The sequence below is a fragment of the Aethalodelphis obliquidens genome, unplaced genomic scaffold (assembly GCF_003676395.1).
Source record: "Aethalodelphis obliquidens isolate GAN/ISIS:26980383/991018 unplaced genomic scaffold, ASM367639v1 scaffold38, whole genome shotgun sequence".
NCBI classification, from domain to species: domain Eukaryota; kingdom Metazoa; phylum Chordata; class Mammalia; order Artiodactyla; family Delphinidae; genus Aethalodelphis; species Aethalodelphis obliquidens.
The window spans coordinates 4,034,383-4,055,194 of NW_020837982.1; the positions used below are offsets into that span (position 1 = coordinate 4,034,383).

The 20,812-nt window shown below is 54.4% G+C and overlaps 1 protein-coding gene across 1 annotated transcript in view; it reads right to left on the reverse strand.

Moving 5' to 3' along the window:
* Window positions 1–20,812, reverse strand: part of SEZ6 (seizure related 6 homolog) — a 45,586-nt gene continuing 24,774 nt past the window's right edge. The window contains exons 4-17 of the mRNA XM_027130366.1: window positions 13,608–13,803; window positions 9,455–9,640; window positions 6,212–6,380; window positions 5,913–6,079; window positions 5,141–5,335; window positions 4,769–4,907; window positions 4,461–4,657; window positions 3,669–3,863; window positions 3,095–3,286; window positions 2,811–3,008; window positions 2,495–2,533; window positions 2,130–2,247; window positions 1,943–2,045; window positions 1–1,752 (exon numbers count right to left, since the gene is read on the reverse strand). Coding sequence (XP_026986167.1) covers window positions 1,723–1,752; window positions 1,943–2,045; window positions 2,130–2,247; window positions 2,495–2,533; window positions 2,811–3,008; window positions 3,095–3,286; window positions 3,669–3,863; window positions 4,461–4,657; window positions 4,769–4,907; window positions 5,141–5,335; window positions 5,913–6,079; window positions 6,212–6,380; window positions 9,455–9,640; window positions 13,608–13,803 — 2,124 coding nt within the window. The 3' untranslated portion in view covers window positions 1–1,722. The remainder of the gene's footprint in view (window positions 1,753–1,942; window positions 2,046–2,129; window positions 2,248–2,494; window positions 2,534–2,810; window positions 3,009–3,094; window positions 3,287–3,668; window positions 3,864–4,460; window positions 4,658–4,768; window positions 4,908–5,140; window positions 5,336–5,912; window positions 6,080–6,211; window positions 6,381–9,454; window positions 9,641–13,607; window positions 13,804–20,812) is intronic.

Consider the following 20,812-nt stretch of genomic DNA (forward strand, 5'->3'; position numbering starts at 1 on the left):
GCTGCATTGCCTCTGCGCCTCACAGTCTGGATGTTCTCTGAGGACAAAACAGACTAGAGCCTCATGTTCAGGGGTTCAGTCTCTGATTCCTATTCCAATTTCCTAAGCCTTGCTAGCTGGAAGGAAGCGAAAGAAGAGAGGCATCAGGCTTCCTGGGCTTTTTCAGCAATACAGTGGCTCAAAGGAGAGGCTTGGGAATGTGCCAGCCTGCAGTTCTGGACCTAGCAAAGAGGAGGAAATGAAGCATTGGGATTGATAAGCATTTGAGTTCCTGGGCTCCCATACCCCTGTGGCACCAGCAATTGGGACCTCTCATTTCACATGCCATCTGTTGCACTGACCTTGTTGGGACAGTAGTCCCTGAAGCACTGGCACGTGACTGTGTTTTTTCTGTTGTTGTTGTTGTATATGTTTTGGCTGCGCCACACAGCTTGCTGCTGCAAGGTCTTAGTTCCCTGACCAGGGATTGAACCCAGGCCACCACATTGAAAGTGCTGTGTCCCAACCGCTGGACCACCAGGGAATTCCCATGACTGGTTTTTGATAAAATCTGGAGATGATCAGTTGGTAGGTCCAGCATGCCTTCTGGTCCTAAAGTCCACATCCCATTTATCTCCCACCTTCCTTCCCTCCAAGAAAATACCATCCACCAGGCCATTGCTTGTTTTTTTTTTTTTTCAAAAACACCATTTTAATAAGGAAACAACAGAAATAGAAGATTGTTCTCTGGCTGGAGCCCAGACGCCGTATAATACATTACATGTACAAAGTGGCCTGCAGCCAGCTTCTGGGCCTCTCCCTGGGACGCTCTGACCCCCTGTTCCATGCCAAATTCCTGGACCCTTTGACCTCTGCTCCTCTCCAGAATATGCCTGCCCACTCCCCTTATCCCAAAACGCAGTGGCCAGGAGGGAAGCCTGACAGGGGGCTGGGGTTGGGGGAGGGGCTAGTGGGAAAGAGGATGTTTTTAACAGCCAGACTGACATCAGGGGAAGGTCACCCTCTCTTCAGGGTGCAGGGCTGCCAGGGGAGCAGTGGGGTGTCCTGCTTTGGTGTGGAGCATGAGTGGTGTGGCCTAGGGAAGCCCAACCTGAGCTTGGGGTAGAGTCCCTAAACCCTTTAGGATGCCTTAGAATTATTGCCTCCCCCAGAAAGGGATAGAAGGCAGAACTGACCATTCCCAGGGCCTTAGAGAAAGACTAGAGACCCCCCCCCCCGAGGGGGCTGATGTCAGCATGTCAGGACTACCCAGAGGTCACTGCTGAGAGCAGTTTTGGCCACTGGTGATGGCCCTGTGAGGAGCACCCTGGCACAGTTTCCGCCACCGTCAAGTTAACCCTGCTGCAGGGCGCTACATGCCAGGGCTGGATGGCGGTCACGTGGAGAGAGGCGCTCCCGCTCTGCCTGTGAATTCCAGGCTGGAGGTCCAGGGCACGAAAGAGAGTCAGGAGAATGCTGGTTCTTGATGCCTGTGCCCCAGCTGTGTTCTGCCTAGAGGCAGATGCCCCTGACTTGGACCCAAGGAAGGGCCCTAAGTGGGCAGTGGTACCAAGAAAATAGGCCCTGGCGGGCATTGCAGGCGGGAAGAGCACAACTTTTTGAGGGATTGGTGGCATCTCTTCCCAGGTGGTATGTACAGGAGGTGGAGGGACAGCAGGAAGCTGGGAGCTCTGCTGCTGGGCTGTGAGGCAGGGCTGAGCCAGCTTGCCCAGGCTGCCCCACCTAGATGGAGACTTCATATTCTCTCGTCTCCTGCAAAGGAAAGAGACTGCTGGGAGTTGGAAACTTGTAAAAGGTTCGTCAGTCCATAATCCACCTTCCCAAGGGAAAGGGAAAGGGAAAGGGAAAGAGAGAGGGCTTGGCAGGACCCTTAGGGGTACCTGCCCAAGGGAGCATAGGATTGGGTCCTGATTAGGGTTTCAAGCCTGGTATGGGTACTTACTCCAGTCTCGTAAGTCGGATTGTCAAATGCTGACTCCACGGTGATGCGGTCATAAGGGCGGGGTCGTGTTCGGGGCAGCTGCAGGGGGCTTTTCCCCTGGAGCCTGTGTGGCAGAGAAGCCTGTGAGTCAGGAGTGCTGGGCAGGAGTGAGTCAGGGGTGCAGGGCAGGAAGGGAAGCCAGACTCACCTGGAGAAGTAGAGGTACACACCTCCCACCAAGAGCGCCATTGCCACCAGCGGCAAGAAGATGGCAGCTGCGATGTGAGCAGCATCCAGGGTGCTGGAGGCAGCAGGCGCCTTGGCAACTGAAAGCACAGAGGATGGGATTGGGGCAGAGGCCTGGGTCCCATATCCCCTCACCTCTGCCCAGGGGCATCCAGCCACCAGCTCCCTCTAGCTGGCTGGGGGCAGGGAAGGAGCTTTTTGCCCCGCTAGTCCCAGACCTCTCTCTCTCTTTCTCTGCCCTCCCTCCTCAGAGAACCCATGGCCTGGGAGCTGTGAGAACTAGGGGCAGGGAGATTATTTCCCTGGCCCTCAAGGTTGGGGGCTCACCATCCAGGCTGCGGCCGCTGTAGAAGCCATCCAGAGAGGCTGGAACAAGAGGGGAGGGCCAAGGGCAGTGGATGAGCCCAAAGAACCAAACCACTAAGGCAGGGAGTGGGCTGATCATGGGAAGGATTTGTCCAAGGAGAGCCCATCCCAGAATCTGTCTTGGTGTCACCAGGTCAGAAGGATCTGGCAGAGACTGGGAGACCAAGAATAACAGGAAGGGGGCATGGGCAGGGGGTTCTGGTTCTCAGCACTTGACATCTTTGCCAGAGCAGCCCTATGGGCCAGGCAGAGGTTCCGGGGGTGGCAGGGCACTCACCAGCCCTACAGATGGGTGGGGGGTCACTCCAATGTGAGGGGTGTCCGGGCACACACTTAATGCTGGCCTGGCCCTTCAGCACGTAGCCAGGGGCACATGAGAAGTGCATAGTAGCCCCCGCTGGGTGCTGCTGCTTCTCAGGACTGCGGGCACCATTCTCGGGGGCGCTGAGGCCATGGCACGGCTTGAGATGTTCCACTGCAAAGCAGGCAGAGCCCAGTGAGGGTGCCAGGCCCCTAGCCTCCAGAGGCAGCATCTTCCCCTCCTCCTCATTTGAGACTTACGGAGACATTTGGGGGGCCGGTCGCTCCACTTGGGGCTGCTGGCTTGGCGGTCATGGCAGGTGAGGATGGCACTCCCCGTCAGCACAAAACCCTGGTCACAGATGTACTGCACGGTGGCCCCCACGGGAAACTTGGGGCTAGATATGAGGCGTCGGCTGTGCTCCACATCCCCAGGGTCATGGCAGGAAGTCACTAAGGGTGGGGGGCGAGGGGGGGAAGTAGCCCAAGTAGAACTCAGCAAAAGCCAGTCCACGCTGGCTTTATTCCAAGTCAGCCAACATCTTCATGGCATACGGCTCCACCCCTATTTATTTGCCCCTACCCTTTTGCTGGTGTATCTCCTCATTCGCCCCTTCCCATCCATCAGAGTCAACAAATACTGATTGGCCATATACCAGGAACGAAATACTCGGAGTACTTGGCGGATGACCCTATGAGAAAGTATTATCCCATTTCACAGTTGAGGAAATTGAGGCTATGAATACCAGTTAATAATGGCTGGAGTCTGGGTCAGAATCCAGGAGAGAGGCTTGTAGGTTGTGCTGGGGAGAATATGGGGAACAGGTACACTCACCCCTCTGGCAGGAGGGCAGGTCCTCACTCCAGGTTAGGTCCCACTGGCACATGAGGACACTGGATCCCACCACCTGGTAGCCAGGATAGCACTGGTAAGTGACGACAGTGCCATGTACCAGCTCAGGCTGCGACGGGCTCTTCCAGCCATTGGGGATCTCAGGCAGCTCCGGACACGTGTCATTACGGGGCACCTCTGGGGGCAGCAAGAGGCAGGCCGTCAGCAGCACCAAAGGGACTGTGCTAGCCTCCCTGACCCTGAGGGCACTCCGGCTCCTGCCAGTTTGTCCTGGGCCTAGCCTGGCCTAGGCAGGCTCAGCGATTCATGCCTTCCTGCTCAAGGGCCCCTCCTTGCCTGTCCCTGGCATCATTGTGTCTCCTAGATTCCAGGGTTGTCACCTAAGCTTTGGCCTTACTTCCAGAAGCACGTTGGCCAATTCCTCAGGGATTGGGTAGGGTGGGGAAAATTGTCATTTCTGTCAAAGATTGTTAGAAAGGTAGAAACGAACACCTCTCCTCAGTTCCCTATTTCTGTTATGAGGTTCCTCCTGCTGTCTACCCAAATCCCTCCTGCTGCAGCGGAGCCTTGCTTCCTCTCACTGGGCCCTCAGGGAAGATGGAGAACAAGACTAGCTTCCCGAAGGTGATACCTGGAGTTTCCCAGCTTTCCCTCATCAGATAAGAGCACTCAGGCTCCTCATTGCCCTGGACTCTCTGACTTGCCATGGTTCAGGGTCTGCATCCTGGCATCCCTTTTCCCCCAGGCAGCAGGGTGGGGCAGGGGCAAGCTCACCAAAGAAGTGGATGACAAAGCCCTGCTGGTAGCCCAGCACTGAGGCCCCGGGGTCTGACTGGAACTGTATGGTGACGTCAGCCATGGAGGTAAAGAGCTTGAAGTGGCCACGGGGCCCAGAGTACTGGCCCAGGACCCGGGCTGTCAGGTCATCCCCATCGTAGAAGGTAAGCACGTCACCAGGGCCTATGCGCAGCCTGTGGAGGAGGACTGTCAGGAAGGGTGGGCCCGGGGACCCCAGGACGGGCTGGGTGACAGATGTCCCCAGAGCTCAGGAGGTAGCTTGGCCAAGCCCAGTGGGCACTCACACTCGGACGTCCAGCATGATGCGCTTGTCTTCCTCCACATGCACGCCCCAGATGCAGTCCTGCCCACGGCCGTAGGGCTCTGGCCAGTTGGGGGAGAGCACCACGCCGGCCGAGTCTGTGATCTCCCCACTGCACACAGCTGGAAAGCAGAGGAGGCGCATCCCCTCCGCGTTCCCCCCAGTGCCATGTCCTGGAGCTGCCACCGGCCCACAGGAGTGCCTACCCACTGCTTGGAGCCCCCCACCTCCTCCTCAGGGGGAAGCTTGAATCACACATGTCAGAGGGCCCCTGTGGTCCCAGGCCCTGTGGCTGGCTCCCTGGTGCCCACCCTGCTCCCTGCCCTGGCAGGCCCATCTACTGGTGTCTACTGACCTCGGCAAGCAGGCTCTGTCTCGTTCCATTGGGGGTCATGAGGGTCAACGCACTCAATGATGATGGAGCCCTGCTCCAGGGTGTAGCCAGGGTCGCAGCTGAACTCCACGGTGGTACCCACAGGGTAGGAGGGTGCGCTGCTGCTGAAGTTGCCGTATTTGACAAAGGGCTCATAGCAATGGCCTTGCTGGAAGGCTGCAAACCACAGGGCCCAGCCCAGCTCAGCCTCGACTGGAGCAAACACAGGGGGCAGTTGTCCACCTACTTCCCTCCCCAAGGCCTTTCTCTTCCTGACTGCAGATGTATGTCTGAGATTTGGAGCAGAGGGCAGGGACAGCCCAGAGCATCCGTCCCGATTGTGCTCAGGAGGTCATCTTGATTACCATTGTGTTCCCAGTGCCTAGTTTGTGCTTAGTACACAGAGGGTGCTCAATAAATGTTTTTTGAATAATGAACACATGCATTCATGAGTGGTGCTAGGATGTCTCTTGTAGCAATTCTCCTTCCCTAAGGGTTGGGGCCATTTTTGTTCTTCAAACTCTAGAGAATTCATTCTCTTGGACCAGAGGTCCTGGGTCCAGGCAGGGGTCTCCTGAAAAGATGGAGTAGAATCCTGGACTTCAGGAGAGGGGTAGGGAGAGGGGACCTGGGTGGCAGGTGAGCAAGGGCTGAGTTGGAAGGCGTGATAATGGAATGGAGGCAGAGGGGGAGGGTGTGAGAAGAGACCCCAGGCTCAAGACCCCCACCCCCAGTTAGGTCCCAGCAGACTCACCCTCATAGCGCAGGGCCATGCCTGCAGCCGCACCACTGCTGTCAGTACTGAGCTCCACAAAGAAGTGTCGGCCGGAGCTGAGCAGGCCCTCAATGGGCAGGTACTCCACCTCATAGGAATCATACACCGGGGGGGCCTCCACATTGTCCCCATTGCGGATGATGAGCCTGGGCCAGGAGAGCGGCAGCTGCATGGCTGGTCGCTGAGTCGAGTGGGGTGAGGCCCCAGGCTTGGGTACCATCCCTCCAGCAGGGTATTACCAGGCCAGGCACTGCTATCCCACCAGGATACCCCCTCACCTGTCGTCATCCTCTGCCAGGGAAACCTTCTCAAAGTGCAGGTGCAGCCGCTGGCCCTCGGGAGCCTCAAGCAGCCAGTGGCAGGTGAGGTTGATGCTGTAGTTGCCCGGGAAGCCAGGAGAGACGATACGGCCCGTGGTGGCATTGCGGATCACTCCACCGCAGGAAGCTGTGAGACAGGGGTGGGATGGTGGGCTGGGCTAGCCAGTGGGATCCTAGACAGCCTAACAAGCCTCTCTGCCCATCCCAGCTCTGTACCTTCTGCACGGGCCAGCAGGGAGCTTGCTTTCATGGCCCTGAAGGTCAATCCTTTGCCCCTGTGACACTGCTCCAGGCAGCCGACCTCCTAACCTTTCACACCTCTGTTATTCTTCATGTGCAACTCCCTTGACTAAGGTAGATCTTCCATTGCCTAGCCGTGTGGCCCTGGGTAAGTCACTTACCCTCTCTGCTGACTCCTCTGGGAGGCCATCCCTGATTTCCCCTGCCCAGGTTAACTTTATTAATACCCCTTACCAGGGTATATCTGCTGCAGGGTATATCCAACCTTCTTGGGTATATCTGCTGTCTCTACCTCCTCATGTCACTTTCTTAAACCAGTTATTATTGGATATGTCCCTTACGTAGGCCCCCTTGGGCAGGGACCAAGTCTTTTCAGGCCAGGCACAGAGTTGGTATTCAATGTTTGTTGAATAAAATGAGTGAATGGATATTAAAAAAGAGAGTGGGACTAGATCAGGGATGACAAACACCTGCTATGCATGCCGTCCACCTCCAATTCTTGTGCCCTTAGCAGGCATTGCTAGCCAGGCGATGGTCTTGAATGCTGTCTGAAACAGCATCACTACCACTGTCATTTCTGGGCTGACCCCTTAGGGCCTTTCCAGCACTGGTCCCTCTGGCCTGGGACCGTCCTCTCTTCCTAAGCAGAGGCTTATCAGCTCTCCCATCCCCATCATTGAGGGCTGCTGAGTTACTTGGCCACGGGCTCCTGGCAGTTAGATGGGGCCAGAGAAGGGGTCTCAGGCAACAGGAGTGTGGCTGGTTTCAGGCAGCGCTTTCCTCTCCTGGACACGCAGCTCTGGACCAGCTCTCAGAGACCAGGCTGCCATGGCCAAGACCCGGTGCCTTTGTCTCCAAGTGTTCAAGACTGCAGAATATTTTAACCTAATAAAGCTTCCGGGGAAGGAGTTGTGGTGAGTTTCTTCTCTGCTTCTTTGCAGAGGGGGCAGACTCACCTTTCTGCTTGGTCTCAGAATGGAACTGCCCTTCAAATCTGATCATGCCCCATCCTCCACTTAAATTCCTCAGTGGCTCCCTATTACCCTCAGGATAAAGTCCAGCCTCAAGAGGGTGTTCAAGCCCTTTACAAACCACTCTCTCTTGACTCAGCGTCAGCCCTTCCCCGTACACCCGCTTCTTCAGGTGCACCTCACCATGTCCTCACGACAGTGTGCTGCTTCATGCCTCCGCATCTTTGCAGGTGCTGTTCCAGGAATCCACTCCACTTCCCTGACCCTAACATGCCTGTCATCCTTCCCTGCCTTCTCCTTGGGAAGCTTTCCTTGTCTCCTTCCTCATTTTGGAGACGCTCTCCTTCCCTTGGATCCCCACTGTGCCCTGAGTTCCCCCCATCACAGCTCCATCTGCACTGAACTTCCTGAGCTGCTTTCCAGTCTTCCCACCAGACAGAGAGCTCCTTGAGGGCAGAGCCCGTGTCTGGTTTATTCACCTCTGCTTATACCTGGCACCTAGAAAGAGTTTATAGAATGAAATAAGTATCAAAAACCCAAGCTGCCTTTCACACTGCAAACTAAACATTCCATCTCCCTTCTGCCAACAAGCCCCACTCCACTGGCAGCAATCTCAGACTCCCTGATCACCCAGGGCCAGAACCTGGGAGTCTCCTCCTTCCCCCCATTCCCTCATCAGTGACTCTGGAAACACTTCCCTCCTCTTCATTCCCGAAGTCATTGTCTAAGTTCAAACCGTCTTGCCTGGCTGGCTGCCTAGCCTCCAGACACCACCCGGCTGTCTCTCCTGAGGAATAGTTCTGAGCCCCTCCCTCCCCATCTCACAAAATTTCAACAGCTCCCCACCCAGTGTCTTGGCCTGACATTCAAGGCCCTCCCACTGCCCCCTCCACATGTCTCAGGCCTCAGCCAAACCTGGCTGTTTTCTGTGTCCCTAAATGCTCCCTCACCTTCTCACCTCTGTGTCACTGCCCACATTGTTCCCTCCACTGAAATGTCCAGGGACTTCCCTGGTGGTGCAGTGGTTAAGAATCCGCCTGCCAATGCAGGAGTCACAGGTTCGAGCCCTGGTCTGGGAAGATCCCACATGCCACGGAGCAACTAAGCCCGTGTGCCACAACTATGGAGCCCACGTGCCACAACTATGGAGCCCACGTGCCACAACTACTGAAGCCTGCACGCCTATAGCCTGTGCTCTGCAACAAGAAGCCACAGCAATGAGAAGCCCGCGCACCACAACAGAGTAGCCCCCGCTCGCCGCAACTAGAGAAAGCCCACGTGCATCCACGAAGACCCAACACAGCCAAAAATAAAAAAATAAAAAATAAATAAATTTTAAAAATCAGTTACTATAATTTACCACATCAACAGATCAAAGGAAAAATCATATGATCATCTAAATAACAGCTGTATGAATAGTTAATACAACTCAACACTCATTAAAAAAAAAAAAAAAAAGTCAAACCTTCAACACTTACTTCCCCTAGGAAGCCTCCTAAGTACCCAGCTAAGGATGATTGCTTCCCCCTATCCCAGGTCACTCTGTCTCTTCACTGGTACTTTTGTGTTTTGTTTTTTGACTGTGCAGCTTGCTGGATCTTAGTTCCCCGACCAGGGGTCGAACGTGGGCCCACAGCAGTGAAAGCACTGAGTCCTAACCACTGGACCGCCAGGGAATTCCCTCTTCATTGGTACTTTTAACTCCCTGCTCTGGAAGCTGGTGACCCATGTACTTTCTTTCACTCCCATTTCCTGGAACTGTGCGCTCCCTGAAGGCACAGTCCCTGTTTAATTCTGCTCTGTATACCTGTGGTGCCTCCGTACAGTAAGTGCTCAATAAGTGCAGGTTGGGTGAACGCCGCTGATGTGTGTGGCCATTTTCTGGCTTCCTTATGGAGAGCAAATGAAGGTGCCAGACAGCAACAGAGAGCAGGAATGAGCCCCCCACCTCACTCCCCTGTTCAGCTCTGAGTCCCCTGGGGCTACTCACCAATGCAGACAGGCTCCTGAGAATCCCATAAGGGCTGGGTGGCGTTGAGACAGGTAAGGAGCCTGGCACCCTTCAGCTGGTAGCCAGTGGCACAGTGGAAGCGGGCACTACCTCCTGGGTGGAGGCTGGCGACAGTCACGGCTCCATAAGCTGGACGTCGGGGAAAGCGGCAGCTCAGGAGATAGGCTGCAGAGAGAGAATGGGTGATGTGTGTGTGTGTGTGTGTGTGTGTGTGTGTGTGTGTGTGTGTGTGTTGAGTGGGCTGAGTCATAGCCAGGGCAAAAGGGGCCTGCCCCAGCCTGCCTTGAGGTGTCAGAGGAAGCATCAGGAATTCCAGAAGAGACTCTGATCCCCTTCCCAGAAGGTGCCAGTGATATTTCCGGCAGCCTGGGCTGGTTAATGGAGCAAGTACAGAGGTGGAAGTTGGAGCCTTGGGTTCTGGTCCAAGCTTTCTGACACTTTAGGCAAGTTACTTCGCCTTTCTGTGTCCTAGTTTCCTCATTTGTTAAATGAGGTTCAAAATGCCAGCCCACTTACAGGGATATTGTGAGAATAAATGAGATAGTATTTTATTCAGCTTGGTATCTCTGGAACCAAGAAATGTTTATTGAATGACTTGTAGATGTGAAAGAACTTGAAATAGAGAAAAGCCTATACTGATGTAAAGTACTGATATTATGTTTCCTATAGGGGACAAATATGAATTACAGCAGGAAACACTTAAGTCAGAGACAGTAAAAGCTTTCCCAGTATTCACTGAGAAATGCTAAAAAGCTTGATGGCAAGGGCTGTGGACTTTTTAAAAACAGGATGGGTCGAGGGTGGCAAGGCAGGACACGCCTTCAAGGAAGTTGTGGGAGGGACAAGTTGCCCTGGGAAACTTGGTAACTTTTAGAACTGTCATACCAAGTATGACCGAATGGTGGCAGCAAATCCTATAAAAAAAAAAAAAACCGGCCAATCCCAATCCAGTGCCAAACTGGGGCCTTAGCTAAAAATAGGGGTCAGGGCTTGGGTCTGAGAGGTGGTCAAGGAGAGGGGCTGAGTGAAGAGTCTGAGCTATAGTCTGCAACCCCTCGGAGGTGGTGGGAGAGATGAGGACCATCTAGACTGAGGAACCACTCGTGGGTCTTGGGGTGGAGGAGGCCCACCCTTACTGATGGTACTAGGTGGATAGGAAGAAAGGTCCAGGCAGGGACTCTACAAGCCTCTGTGTGCCTTTGTATGAATATAAGAAAAGCCTGCCTCTGGGCAGACGAGGGTCCAGACACAAGTTTTGTGATTTTCACCTGTCCTGGTCTTAGTTACTAGGTCTGCGAAAGGGGGAGATGATTCCTACTCATCCGTCTCTCACAGAGTTCTTAAAAGAATGGCCAATGAGTGATTGCTTGTGATTGGTAGTCAGTATGGGGCAGTGCTTAGGAGGTGGGCTCTGATGTCAGACTGCCTGGGTTTGAATACAGGCTCCCCTACTTGCTGTGCCACTTTGGGCAAGTTACATAACTTCTCTGTGCCTCAGTTTCCTTGTTTACCCACCCATTTGGAGTTTGCATCCAATGTTGTTACATGAGAGGTTAAGTGAGAGGATATATGTGCAGTGTCTGGCCCAGAACAAATACTGCACACACCAGCTCGCTGTTATTGTTTGTAAGTTTGATTAATAAAAGCACCACTCATCTGCATGCACCTTCCAGCCTCTAAAGTGCCTTCACACTCTTCTTACTTGATGTCTACAACATGCTTAGGAGGAAGTTAGGGGTTATTAACTCACCTTCCGGTGAGGAAAACCAAGGTTCAGAGAGACTGAGGGACTTGCCCCGACCACATAGTCAGTAAGTGGTAGAGTGGGTGCTTGAAACTCCTGGCCCTAGAGCCCACTGCTTTATATCTCCTCTTTCCCACCTGCTTTCCCACATGAAGTAGAAACCTGGGCTCAGGAGTCAGAGAAACCTGAGAGTAATAATGAAGTCTGTCTTGGGTGGTTGTTCAGGGCGGCCACTCACAATGATCTGGGGAGAAACCCCAGGCTGGGATGGGATGGGACACTCCACCCAGAATGGAGGGGGGAGTGACACTGAGGGCAGTCTAGGTCATGAGCCAGAGGTCGTGCTCAGCACTTGTACTTCCATCTTCCCCATGAGTTCTTATCACAGTTCCAGGAAGGGAGGTCCCCCATTTCACAGATTAGGAACTTGGGCTGGGATGAGGTGAGAGCAGGAGGCTGGGGGCAGACAATGAAGCCCCCAGACTCCATGGTGGGTAAAGTGCCACTTCCCAAGACGAGCTTCCTCCTGTTGCCATGACGACTGTTCCCGGGGAGCCTGCATCACTGAAATCTGTTGAGCTATTTTCTCCCTGGCATCTGTTTCTGGGGCCAAGTCCAGTGCCAGGAATATTCAGGAGGGAGGAGGGGGATGCCTGGCAGGACCTTCTACTTCCTCACCCTGCCTGAGGTTGTGGGAGGGGAGTTGGAATTTGGTTCTGCAGATGAGGGTCCAACCTTATGATCTCCAACATTATCTTGGATAGCTCTGACAGGGGTGTGGGTACAGGGCCCCTCACCCCCTCTTCTGGCACCCTCTTTCTCCAGCCCAGGGAGATGCGCGTATGAGCACACGCTCCTGTTCCCATCTCTGGGATCAGGGCTAATTACAGCCTATAATTAGGGGAATTACACTCATTAAGGAAAGAGCTGATCATTGACGAAAACTGGGCGAGGAGGGAGGGCTTCTGGGAACTGAGAAAGAGGCAGGACTGGGCCAGCTTTCCCAGCCCCTCCTTGGGGTCTGCACCCCTCGCTGCCTTTCAGCCACCTTTGTCTGGCCCAACAGAGAGAAGGTCTGGGGGTTTGTGCAAAGGAATTTGCAGCAAGAGAGAAGGTTACCGTGGTATGATTATGCCCACTGCTAGGGAGGACTGATGAGCCGTTAGGGAGGCTGGTTGGGCTGCCTAGACGCTCACCCTTGCCTCAGCTGGCCCCTTGCCTCTGACAAGCCCCTGGCCAGCCCCTGATGGCCACCAGGCTCCCTGTTGCCACACCAGATTGCTCCCCCAGTTTAGGTGGAGAGGCCAGGAAGGGGTGAGTACTCCTTAGGGGAGGGGTCCAAGCATCCCCATCTCCAGAGGAGTGATTGTGGCTCCTGGCAGGGCCGCGGAAGTGGTCCCTGACAATGCAAGCCAATTGTTCATGTCAATCATTTCCCCATTAGCACTCCCCAGTCTGAACTGGTTACCTTGTCACAGCAGTGCAAGGGATCAAGAAGACTTTGGGGAAGAAGGGGCCAACAGGGATACTGATGGGAGAGGGATAGAGTCCCAAATCCCTTTTCCTCCCTTTCCCATCCTACTAGCTCCTTAACATAGTTCCGGTTTCTTTCTGGATGTGTGCTAAGCCCTTGACATGCACCATTTTGTTTCATCCCTACCATGACTTTGTGGAGTAGGTGTTTCGGACTCATTTTACAACAGAGGAAAAGGAGGGTTAGAGAGGTCAAATGACTTGTCCAAGGTCAATAGCCAGTGGGAAGGAGATTCAGACACAGATGTGCCCATATCCTGAGTCTGTGATTTTCCTATTACATCATGCCACTCTCCTATTTCCAGCGGTGTTCTGAGCTGACTGGGACATGGCCAGGTGAGGCAGTTCAGGAAGGCCAGGTTGGTAGCTAAGGACCTTTAGATGGTCACTATCAAGCCCCTTTGACCTCGACCCCCTTGCATTTGGGGAGAGGCCTTCTATTGTTACTGCCTGTTAGGTGTCTGCCTCCTGAGGAGATTCTGAACTCCTTGAGGGCAAGGACTTGGCTGGATCTTGATACTGCCAGTCTCTAGCACAGGCCTCGCAAGGAGCAGATGCCTAGGAAAAGTTTACTGACTGACTGAATGAATGAGTGGCAAGGGACACACCTGGGGCTGCCTGATTCTGTGTCAGTCCCCCTTTGAGACCAGTTCTCTGCAGGGTGGTAGGTGGAACAGGGAAGGTCCTGGAGGTATCAGATGGGCAATACTCACCTCCAGTTGTACAGAGCTTCCCTGGGCAACTGAGTTGTATGTTACTAGTCTCTCCATGCTTCCCCCAGGCTGTAACAGCACCAGAGATCCCCAGGAGGGCAGCCAGTCTGGGCTGGTATTTTCCTCAGCTACCCAGGCCTACCTTGGTAGTAGAAATGGAAGGTGCCAGGCCCAGCGGGTGGTGGGAGGCTCTGGAACCTCACGGCTGCTTGGTGGGTGGGGCTGCGGATGATGTGGCCCCTCAGCAGGAAAGACTGGTTGGCCAGGGGCAAGGGGTCAGGCCCCCCGAGGCCCTCCACAGTTATTGTCTCCCCTTCTCGGAGGCTGATGTTCTGGACCTGTCCATAGAATAAACAGAGCAAAACAGAAGAGTCAGGCTTCTTTTTGCTGATTGAGCCCTGCTGCCCTCAGGCTCCTGCAGGCCCGGGGGCATGGCCAATCCTCAGTGCCCCTTGGGCACTGAAGCCACCGGCCCTGAGCTAGGCACTTCAGTGCAGGAAGAGCTCATTTTACCTTCCCAGTAACCCTGTAAAATGGGACCTGAAGTTCAGAGATATCAAGTAAATTATCCAAGGTCACCTAGAGATTAGCACAAGTGGGATTTGTAAACACGTCTGTTTCCAAAGCTTTTCAGCTACACCAAATGCTTCCTGTCCCTTCATAGCTCTAGGCTCAGTCTTCTCATTGGTAAGGTGGGGATGCAGTTGGTGTGTTGAACTAGATGGTGTCCGCCGAGGGCCTGGCCAGCAAGGTGGGCTCTTAAACATCAGCTTCCCCTGAACATCCTCTGTTGTCCTCTCACACCCAGCCTGCCTCAAACTGAGCACCCCCTTCCCCCAGCTGGCAGCTCTCCTGGCTCCCCAGCTCAGGGAATGACCTTACCATCCATCTGCAGGCCCAAGTTAGAAACTGGCATCTCTCCTCCTCCCTTATACCCCACATCAAATCCGTCATTCCTTCCTGTCAACTGGCCCCTAACTCTGTTCACTGCCCTTCATCCCCGCTGCTCCCTCCCCCGTCCTCGCTGTTATTGCTCACCTAGACCCTCGCAGCAGCCTCCTGCCAGCCTCCCTGCCTGCAGGGCTTAACCCACTTCTCCCTCCACCTCATATTCTCTGAACTGCAGCCAGTGAATAGCCCTGATATGTTGCTGCTCATGGTGCTTCCTTATTTAAATCATCCGTGGCTCTCCAGTGAGCCCACAAAGACCATAGTATCTAGTCCAGACTCCTTGCTGTGGCCCTCGAGGCCCTGCCCAACTTGGCCTCTGCTGACTGCTCAGCCTAGCCTTATGCCACGCCCCTCCACGTGCCAGCCACCCTTCTGTTCTCTCTTCTCCGGGCCTCTTTTTCCAGTCCTTTCCTCTGGCTGTCACAGGCCCCTCTGCCACCATCCCAACACCCTTAGACCTTCAATCCCTGGAGCATCCTCTGGGCTCCATGCCTTCATTCAACAAGGATTGGACAGCAACAGACTCTGCCCAGAGGGGAAGTGTTAGTGTGGCCTGGTAAAGGAGCACTGGATTGGGAGCCCAGAGGTCTGGGACCTAGTCCTAACCATGTGATCTTGGACAAGTATGCCGACTATTGGAGCTTCATTTTCTCCATCATATAAAATGCCTAGTGTGAATCTTTGCTACTCAGAATGTGGTCCCTGGGCCAGCAGCATCAGCACCACTGGGGAGCTTGTTAGAAATGCAGAAGCTCAGACCCCACCAAAGATCTACTAAATCATCCTTTGCGTTTTTTTTTTTTTATATCTCTGATTTTCTTTCTTTCTCTCTTTTTAAAATTAATTAATTAATTAATTTTTGGCCGTGTTGGGTCTTCGGTGCTGCTCGCGGGCTTTCTCTAGTTGCGGCGAGCGGGGGCTTCTCTTGTTGCAGAGCACGGGCTCTAGGCACGCGGGCTTCAGTAGTTGTGACACACGGGCTCTAGAGTGCAGGCTCAGTAGCTGTGGCGCACGGGCTTAGTTGCTTCAAGGCATGTGGGATCTTCCCGGCCAGGACCCGAACCCGTGTCCCCTGCATTGGCAGGCAGGTTCTAAACCACTGCACCACCAGGGAAGTCCTCATCCTTTGCATTTTAACAAGGTGATTCCGAAGCATTGATCTACATGGTTTCCAAGGTCCTTACTATGTTGCTCTGAGGTAGGACCTTCACAGATTATCCTCCTGGGCTAGTTAAGTGGCATCCAATGAGTCACCAAATCCTTCCTAATCTTATCTCCCAAATATTTCAGTTGATTCCTCCTCTCCATCCCTTTGTCTCTATCTTGGCTCTGATTACCTACCACCCTCCCCCCCACCCATTGTTCTTCACCTGGCCTTCACCCCTCCCATCCCCAACTCATCTCCCTGGCCCCGGCTGTCTCAAGATTGGACCATGTCTCTCTCCTACCCAAATCCTGTTGGTGACTTCAGATTGTCCACAGGAAGAGGTCCAAACTTCCCAGCTCACAGTTGGCCTCAGCAGCTCTGCCAGCCTCTTATCTTCACTGCAGCCACAGGCCATGCCTCACTCCCCTCCTCTGGGCATTTGCATATGCAGGATCCAGCCCAGGGAATGCCTTCCGTTTTTTCCTCTCCTGCTGAAGCTGCTCATTCTTTCAGGTCTCAGGGCCACCATCCTCTGCCTCCCAAGCCAGGCCAGTCAGTTCCTTTACTTCAGGCCTCTCTACCGTCTGTCTCTCTTATAAAGCCTAAAGGTAGCATTTTGGGTCACAATGCCCTCTTCGCTGGCCAGTTGCAATAAAGATGTGTGGAAAGGGTGAATGTGTGGGTCGCTAGAGGGACATTCCTTGCAGATTTCTGTAAACTGAGAAGCACAGAGCATGCTGAGCCCAGCCAGGTCCAAGGACGCAGCTGCGCTAGGCTCTGGGCCCCTCAGACTGTGGGTGGTGAGAGCATACATGCCCTGCAGACTCCCCTGCCTGGGAGAAAAGGCCTAGGGGATCTTTGGGGCTGAAGAGAAAATGCAAGGCAGGGTGCTGGGGCAGATGTGCAGCCTCTCCATGAGGAGCTCCCCTCCAGGGCACATTTGGGTGGAGGCTGCTGGACCATCTGCCAGGGACATTCCTCAGGGAATTCCTGCAGCAGGCGGAGGCTGGATGAGGTCCCCTCAAACTTGGAGATTCTGTGATTCTAGAGTTGGGCAAACAAGACACACACACGTGGAATCTGTAATTATCGAGAGATGCCAGGCAGCATATAATTCTGCCTTAAGTGGGACTGAATGCATGCAGCAGGAATCCTCTAGGGGGGAGTGGAGGGGTTGCAGGCTCAGGGAGAGCACGTGGAGCAGGTGGGGCTGAGAGCGCCTTGCGGGGGCAGGGCCGGCCTGGGAGGAGGAGAAAGGGAGGACATCACCGCAGGGAAATTACTAATGAAGTGAAGGCAGAGAAGTAGACGTGAAGTTAGCATTTTTCCTAGTTCCCACAAACACCCTTTTGACCCCTATCTTCCAGATCCTGACCCTGCTTTTTAGCCAGCAACAGTGGCAACAGCAATAACAACAATTACCATTCACAGAGCGCCTACAATGTGTCAAGCCTTGTACTATTTACAGATATTTCATCCTCACCAGAATTCTGTAAGGTGGGTGGTAAAGTCCCCTTAAGTAAACAGAGGCTGGGAGAGGCTAAGGTCACACAGGTGTTAAGTAGTAGAGCCTGGCCTTGCTGGAGGCAAAGGCAGCTCCCTTCCTCCTAACCTCATGGGGGTGTCACCTGCAGACAGATTTCTAGACATCTTTATTCCTGGGTCCCAGGTCCGCCAGGTTTAGCAGGGAGGTGTTTTTTGGCCATACTGGGCTTTTTTCAAGATGTTGAGCCATCTTTCCCCCCAGAAGCCCGTAAAGCTGAGAAAACTGGGAGCTGAGACCTCTGTCCCCCTCCAATCTGGGGAAGGCATGGGCCCCTCAAAGCTGGCCTGGTGGCAGGGGTTGCCATGAGAGCATGGAATGGAGTGGGCCTGATTACTTGGGGCTCTTATCCAGAAGGTACTCTATTCTCACAATGGCTGTCTATGCAGCGCTGGTCCCTTGGGTTTCAAGCACCCACTTGCAGGCCTGCCACAGTGGCCAGATGTAATTTGTCACTTGTTTGAGGGCCAGGCCTGACAGGGGCCAGACAGGGCTTGGTGTTAGACAAGGGGGGTGATGAAGTCTTGATGTAATTTGCAGGCATCTGAAGGGTTCAGGAGACAGATTGAAATGTCAGCTCTGCTCACGAGGGCTGTCTTCCCACACCCCTAGCCAGTGACAAGAGGGGAGCTGGGGATCAGGCTGGGGAAGACAGAAGCAGAGGGAGCTGAGTACAATTCCCACAGGACTCTGGGCTGTCTAACACTGCCCAGCTTCCAGCAGACCAGGGGTCAGTTCAAGGAAGGAAATATGGCTGCTTTGAGGGGGCTGACTCCTTCCTGGATGGGAGGTGGGGAGGATTTAGGTTGCCCTCTGCCAACCCCAGACCATCAGCCTTGACTGGCCTGTCTGTCCCCATGGAAGCTGCCAGTCGGTCTCTAGGACATGCTCTAATGGTGCGACTCATAGACAGGATGGTGCCAAAAGTCCTTGCACACAATCATCTTAGTACAACCCTGCACGGGCCATGAGCTCAGGGATGACTTGTGTGTAAGCCCCTCCCCCAGTACCTGAGTCCCACTCCCAGAAGCTGACCACGGCCCCTGTTCCACTGCACTCTCCTGATCACCGACACCTGTGTGTGTACTCTGACATAAACCCACCGCATGCACACAACTCCCTCAAACACATGACCTGGCACATAGGCCCACACATACATGTGCTCCCTCACTCCAACAGTGGTAGAATCACAATTCTTCCCATGAGATCCTTTACAGTTTTCAAAGCTCTTTCACACCCATTATCCTCACAGATCTCACAAAACCTCAATAAGGGAGACAGGGCAGGCTGTGTTTACCTCCAGCCTATAAAGAAGGGAACCTCGTAATCAGAGAAGTTGAGAGCTCCTCTTTGGGTCACACTGTAAATCCAAGGCAAAGCCAGGACTCCAGGCCAGGACTCCTGATTCCTGGTCCAGTGCTTTGTCTTCATGCGAGCATCCCAGGCCTCTCCCCCGAAACTGGCAGAATTCCAGATGGGGTTCCTAGAGGAGCAGGCAGGGCTGGGCTGAGAAAAGGGGTTGGGGATGGAGTTCTCCAACTGTTCCCAACTGAACTCTCTTTCTGCAACAGGACAATCTTCTGGGCCAGGGGAAGAATAGGGACTCTTGAGTCCTGGATCAACTCCCAGCTCCATCATCGACTAGTTGATAGGTCCTTGGGCAAGTCACATGACATCTCTGAACCCCAGTTTCATCTGTGAAATGGGATAATCACACCCACCTCATGGGGTTATAAGGGTTAAGTTAGATCCCGCCTGTATGGGGCTCAGCACAGAGTGGGCGCAGCAGGAGCAGTCCTCTTTCCCGTTTTTGGAGAGACCTGGGCCCCACCCAGGCTGTGGACCCACCTCACCTCAGGTCTGCCAGGGCTCTGCCTGGGAGGCACTGTACCTGGGAGCCACCCTCTCCCTAGCCCAGATTCTGAGCTGCTAGGAAGCAGGAAACAGGGTCAAGCGCCTGAGATACCACTGCCATTCTGAGCTATGAGGGAGCTTCCCACCCAGAAAAGGAGCCACACTCAGAGGGACTGGCTGGGAGGAGCCTTTTGCATCATCTGGTTCAACCTCCTTTAACAGAAAGGGAAACAGGCCCAGAGAAGGCCAGGGGCTTAGCCCAGTGACTGAGAGATGGGCTGCAGAACCAGGACTGGAACCCCACTTTCAGTTTCTGTGCTCTATGTGACAGCTTCTATGCTCTTGTCCTAACTGATGCTTGTCTACAAACACTTATGGGGTAGGGTCTGCTTTAGGGAGGGGAAGAGGGGCCTAAATCCTTGGGGCTAGACCTGTTTGCTCCCTTGTGACCCCCCCTCAGATAAGCCTTCTAGGAGCCAAGAAAGAGGAGCTTGCTGAGAAATCTCACCCCCCTGACCCACCACCCTACTCCTGCGTCCATATCAGGCCTGGCGCTGACCTGGCCTAGAAGGGTAGGGTGTTCTGGTTATCAAACTGGCAGCTGGCCTGGCATGGGAGAGCAGTGTTCCAATGGGGCCATCTGGGGCACTAGGGCAGGGGCTGTGGGCAGCTGTGTCCAGGCTCCAGATGGTACAGAGAGCAGCGAAGCCAAGATGGGGCTGGCAGCGGGAAGGTTCTTGGAATGCCAAGCACAGTGAGAGACATGAGCCAGGCCCAGAAAGGCCTGGAGCTCTCAGGGGAGCTGGCTGCCTGGAGAGGAAATGGGACCCTCATGGGCCATGGGGCTCATGCCCACCACCCTGAAGGGTCTTCTCTGGATCTCTCTAAAAAGAGCCTAGCCCAGTGCCCAATCCCCAGCTGAAATAGGCAAGCCTCTTCCCATCACAGAGGGCTGGCCCTGGCCTTCTTCCTACGGGCAGCCCAGACCCTCGGCCTCAGAAGGCACAGATAGCTGCAGCATCCTGAGGGGAGGTGGGGGCCCGGGATGAAGCAGGTTATGAGGGGCTGTGGTCTAAGCCATGGAGAGATGGGCTGTTAGGGATTCTGGAACCCCTGAGGCTGTTCCTCACAAGGAGGGGATTGAGAGGGTCTTGCCCAGGGGCCCAGCCTTTAGCCAGAGCTGTGGCCACATGGCAGGGGTTCAGCATGGTGTCAGGCTGACCTGCACAGGAGTGTGATTTTTGGGTCTTTAAGATGTTCCGGACTTCTCAGGTCGTCCACTGGTTAAGACTCCGCACTTCCAATGCAGGGGACTCAGGTTCGATCCCTGGTTGGGGAACTAGGATCCCACATGCCGCGTGGTATGGCCAAAACGAAAAACAAAAAAAGTTCCTCTCCTCCCTCCAGTCCCCCTTGCCTGGATTCCATCCCTTCCACCTACCCTGAGCCATCCCTGTGAATTCACAGAAGGGCAGGCAGGGGCTTACCCATGATGGGAAGAAGCCACAAGCCCTCCCCAAGCCTGAAGGAGCAGTGGGCCGCCTCCTGGGCATTCCAGCTGTCTCATCTGTCTTGCCCCCAGTGCACAGCGTGGCCTGGCCCAACTGCCAGCCCTGGGCAGGAGGGCACTGCACTCAGGCCTAGCCTCTGGCAGGAGTGCAATCCAGAAGCCATTAAGCCCACCTCCTGCTCCTAGGCAATAAGGTCACCCGTTCAAAACTGCCTGGGCAGGCTTCAAGGGCCAGTCTGCCTTACCTGCTGCTTTCCAGCTGAGGCTTGGCTGCTGGCCTCTCAACCTTCAGGCTTCAGAGCAGGTATCATCACCTCTGGGGAGCCTTCTCTGACCCCCCCT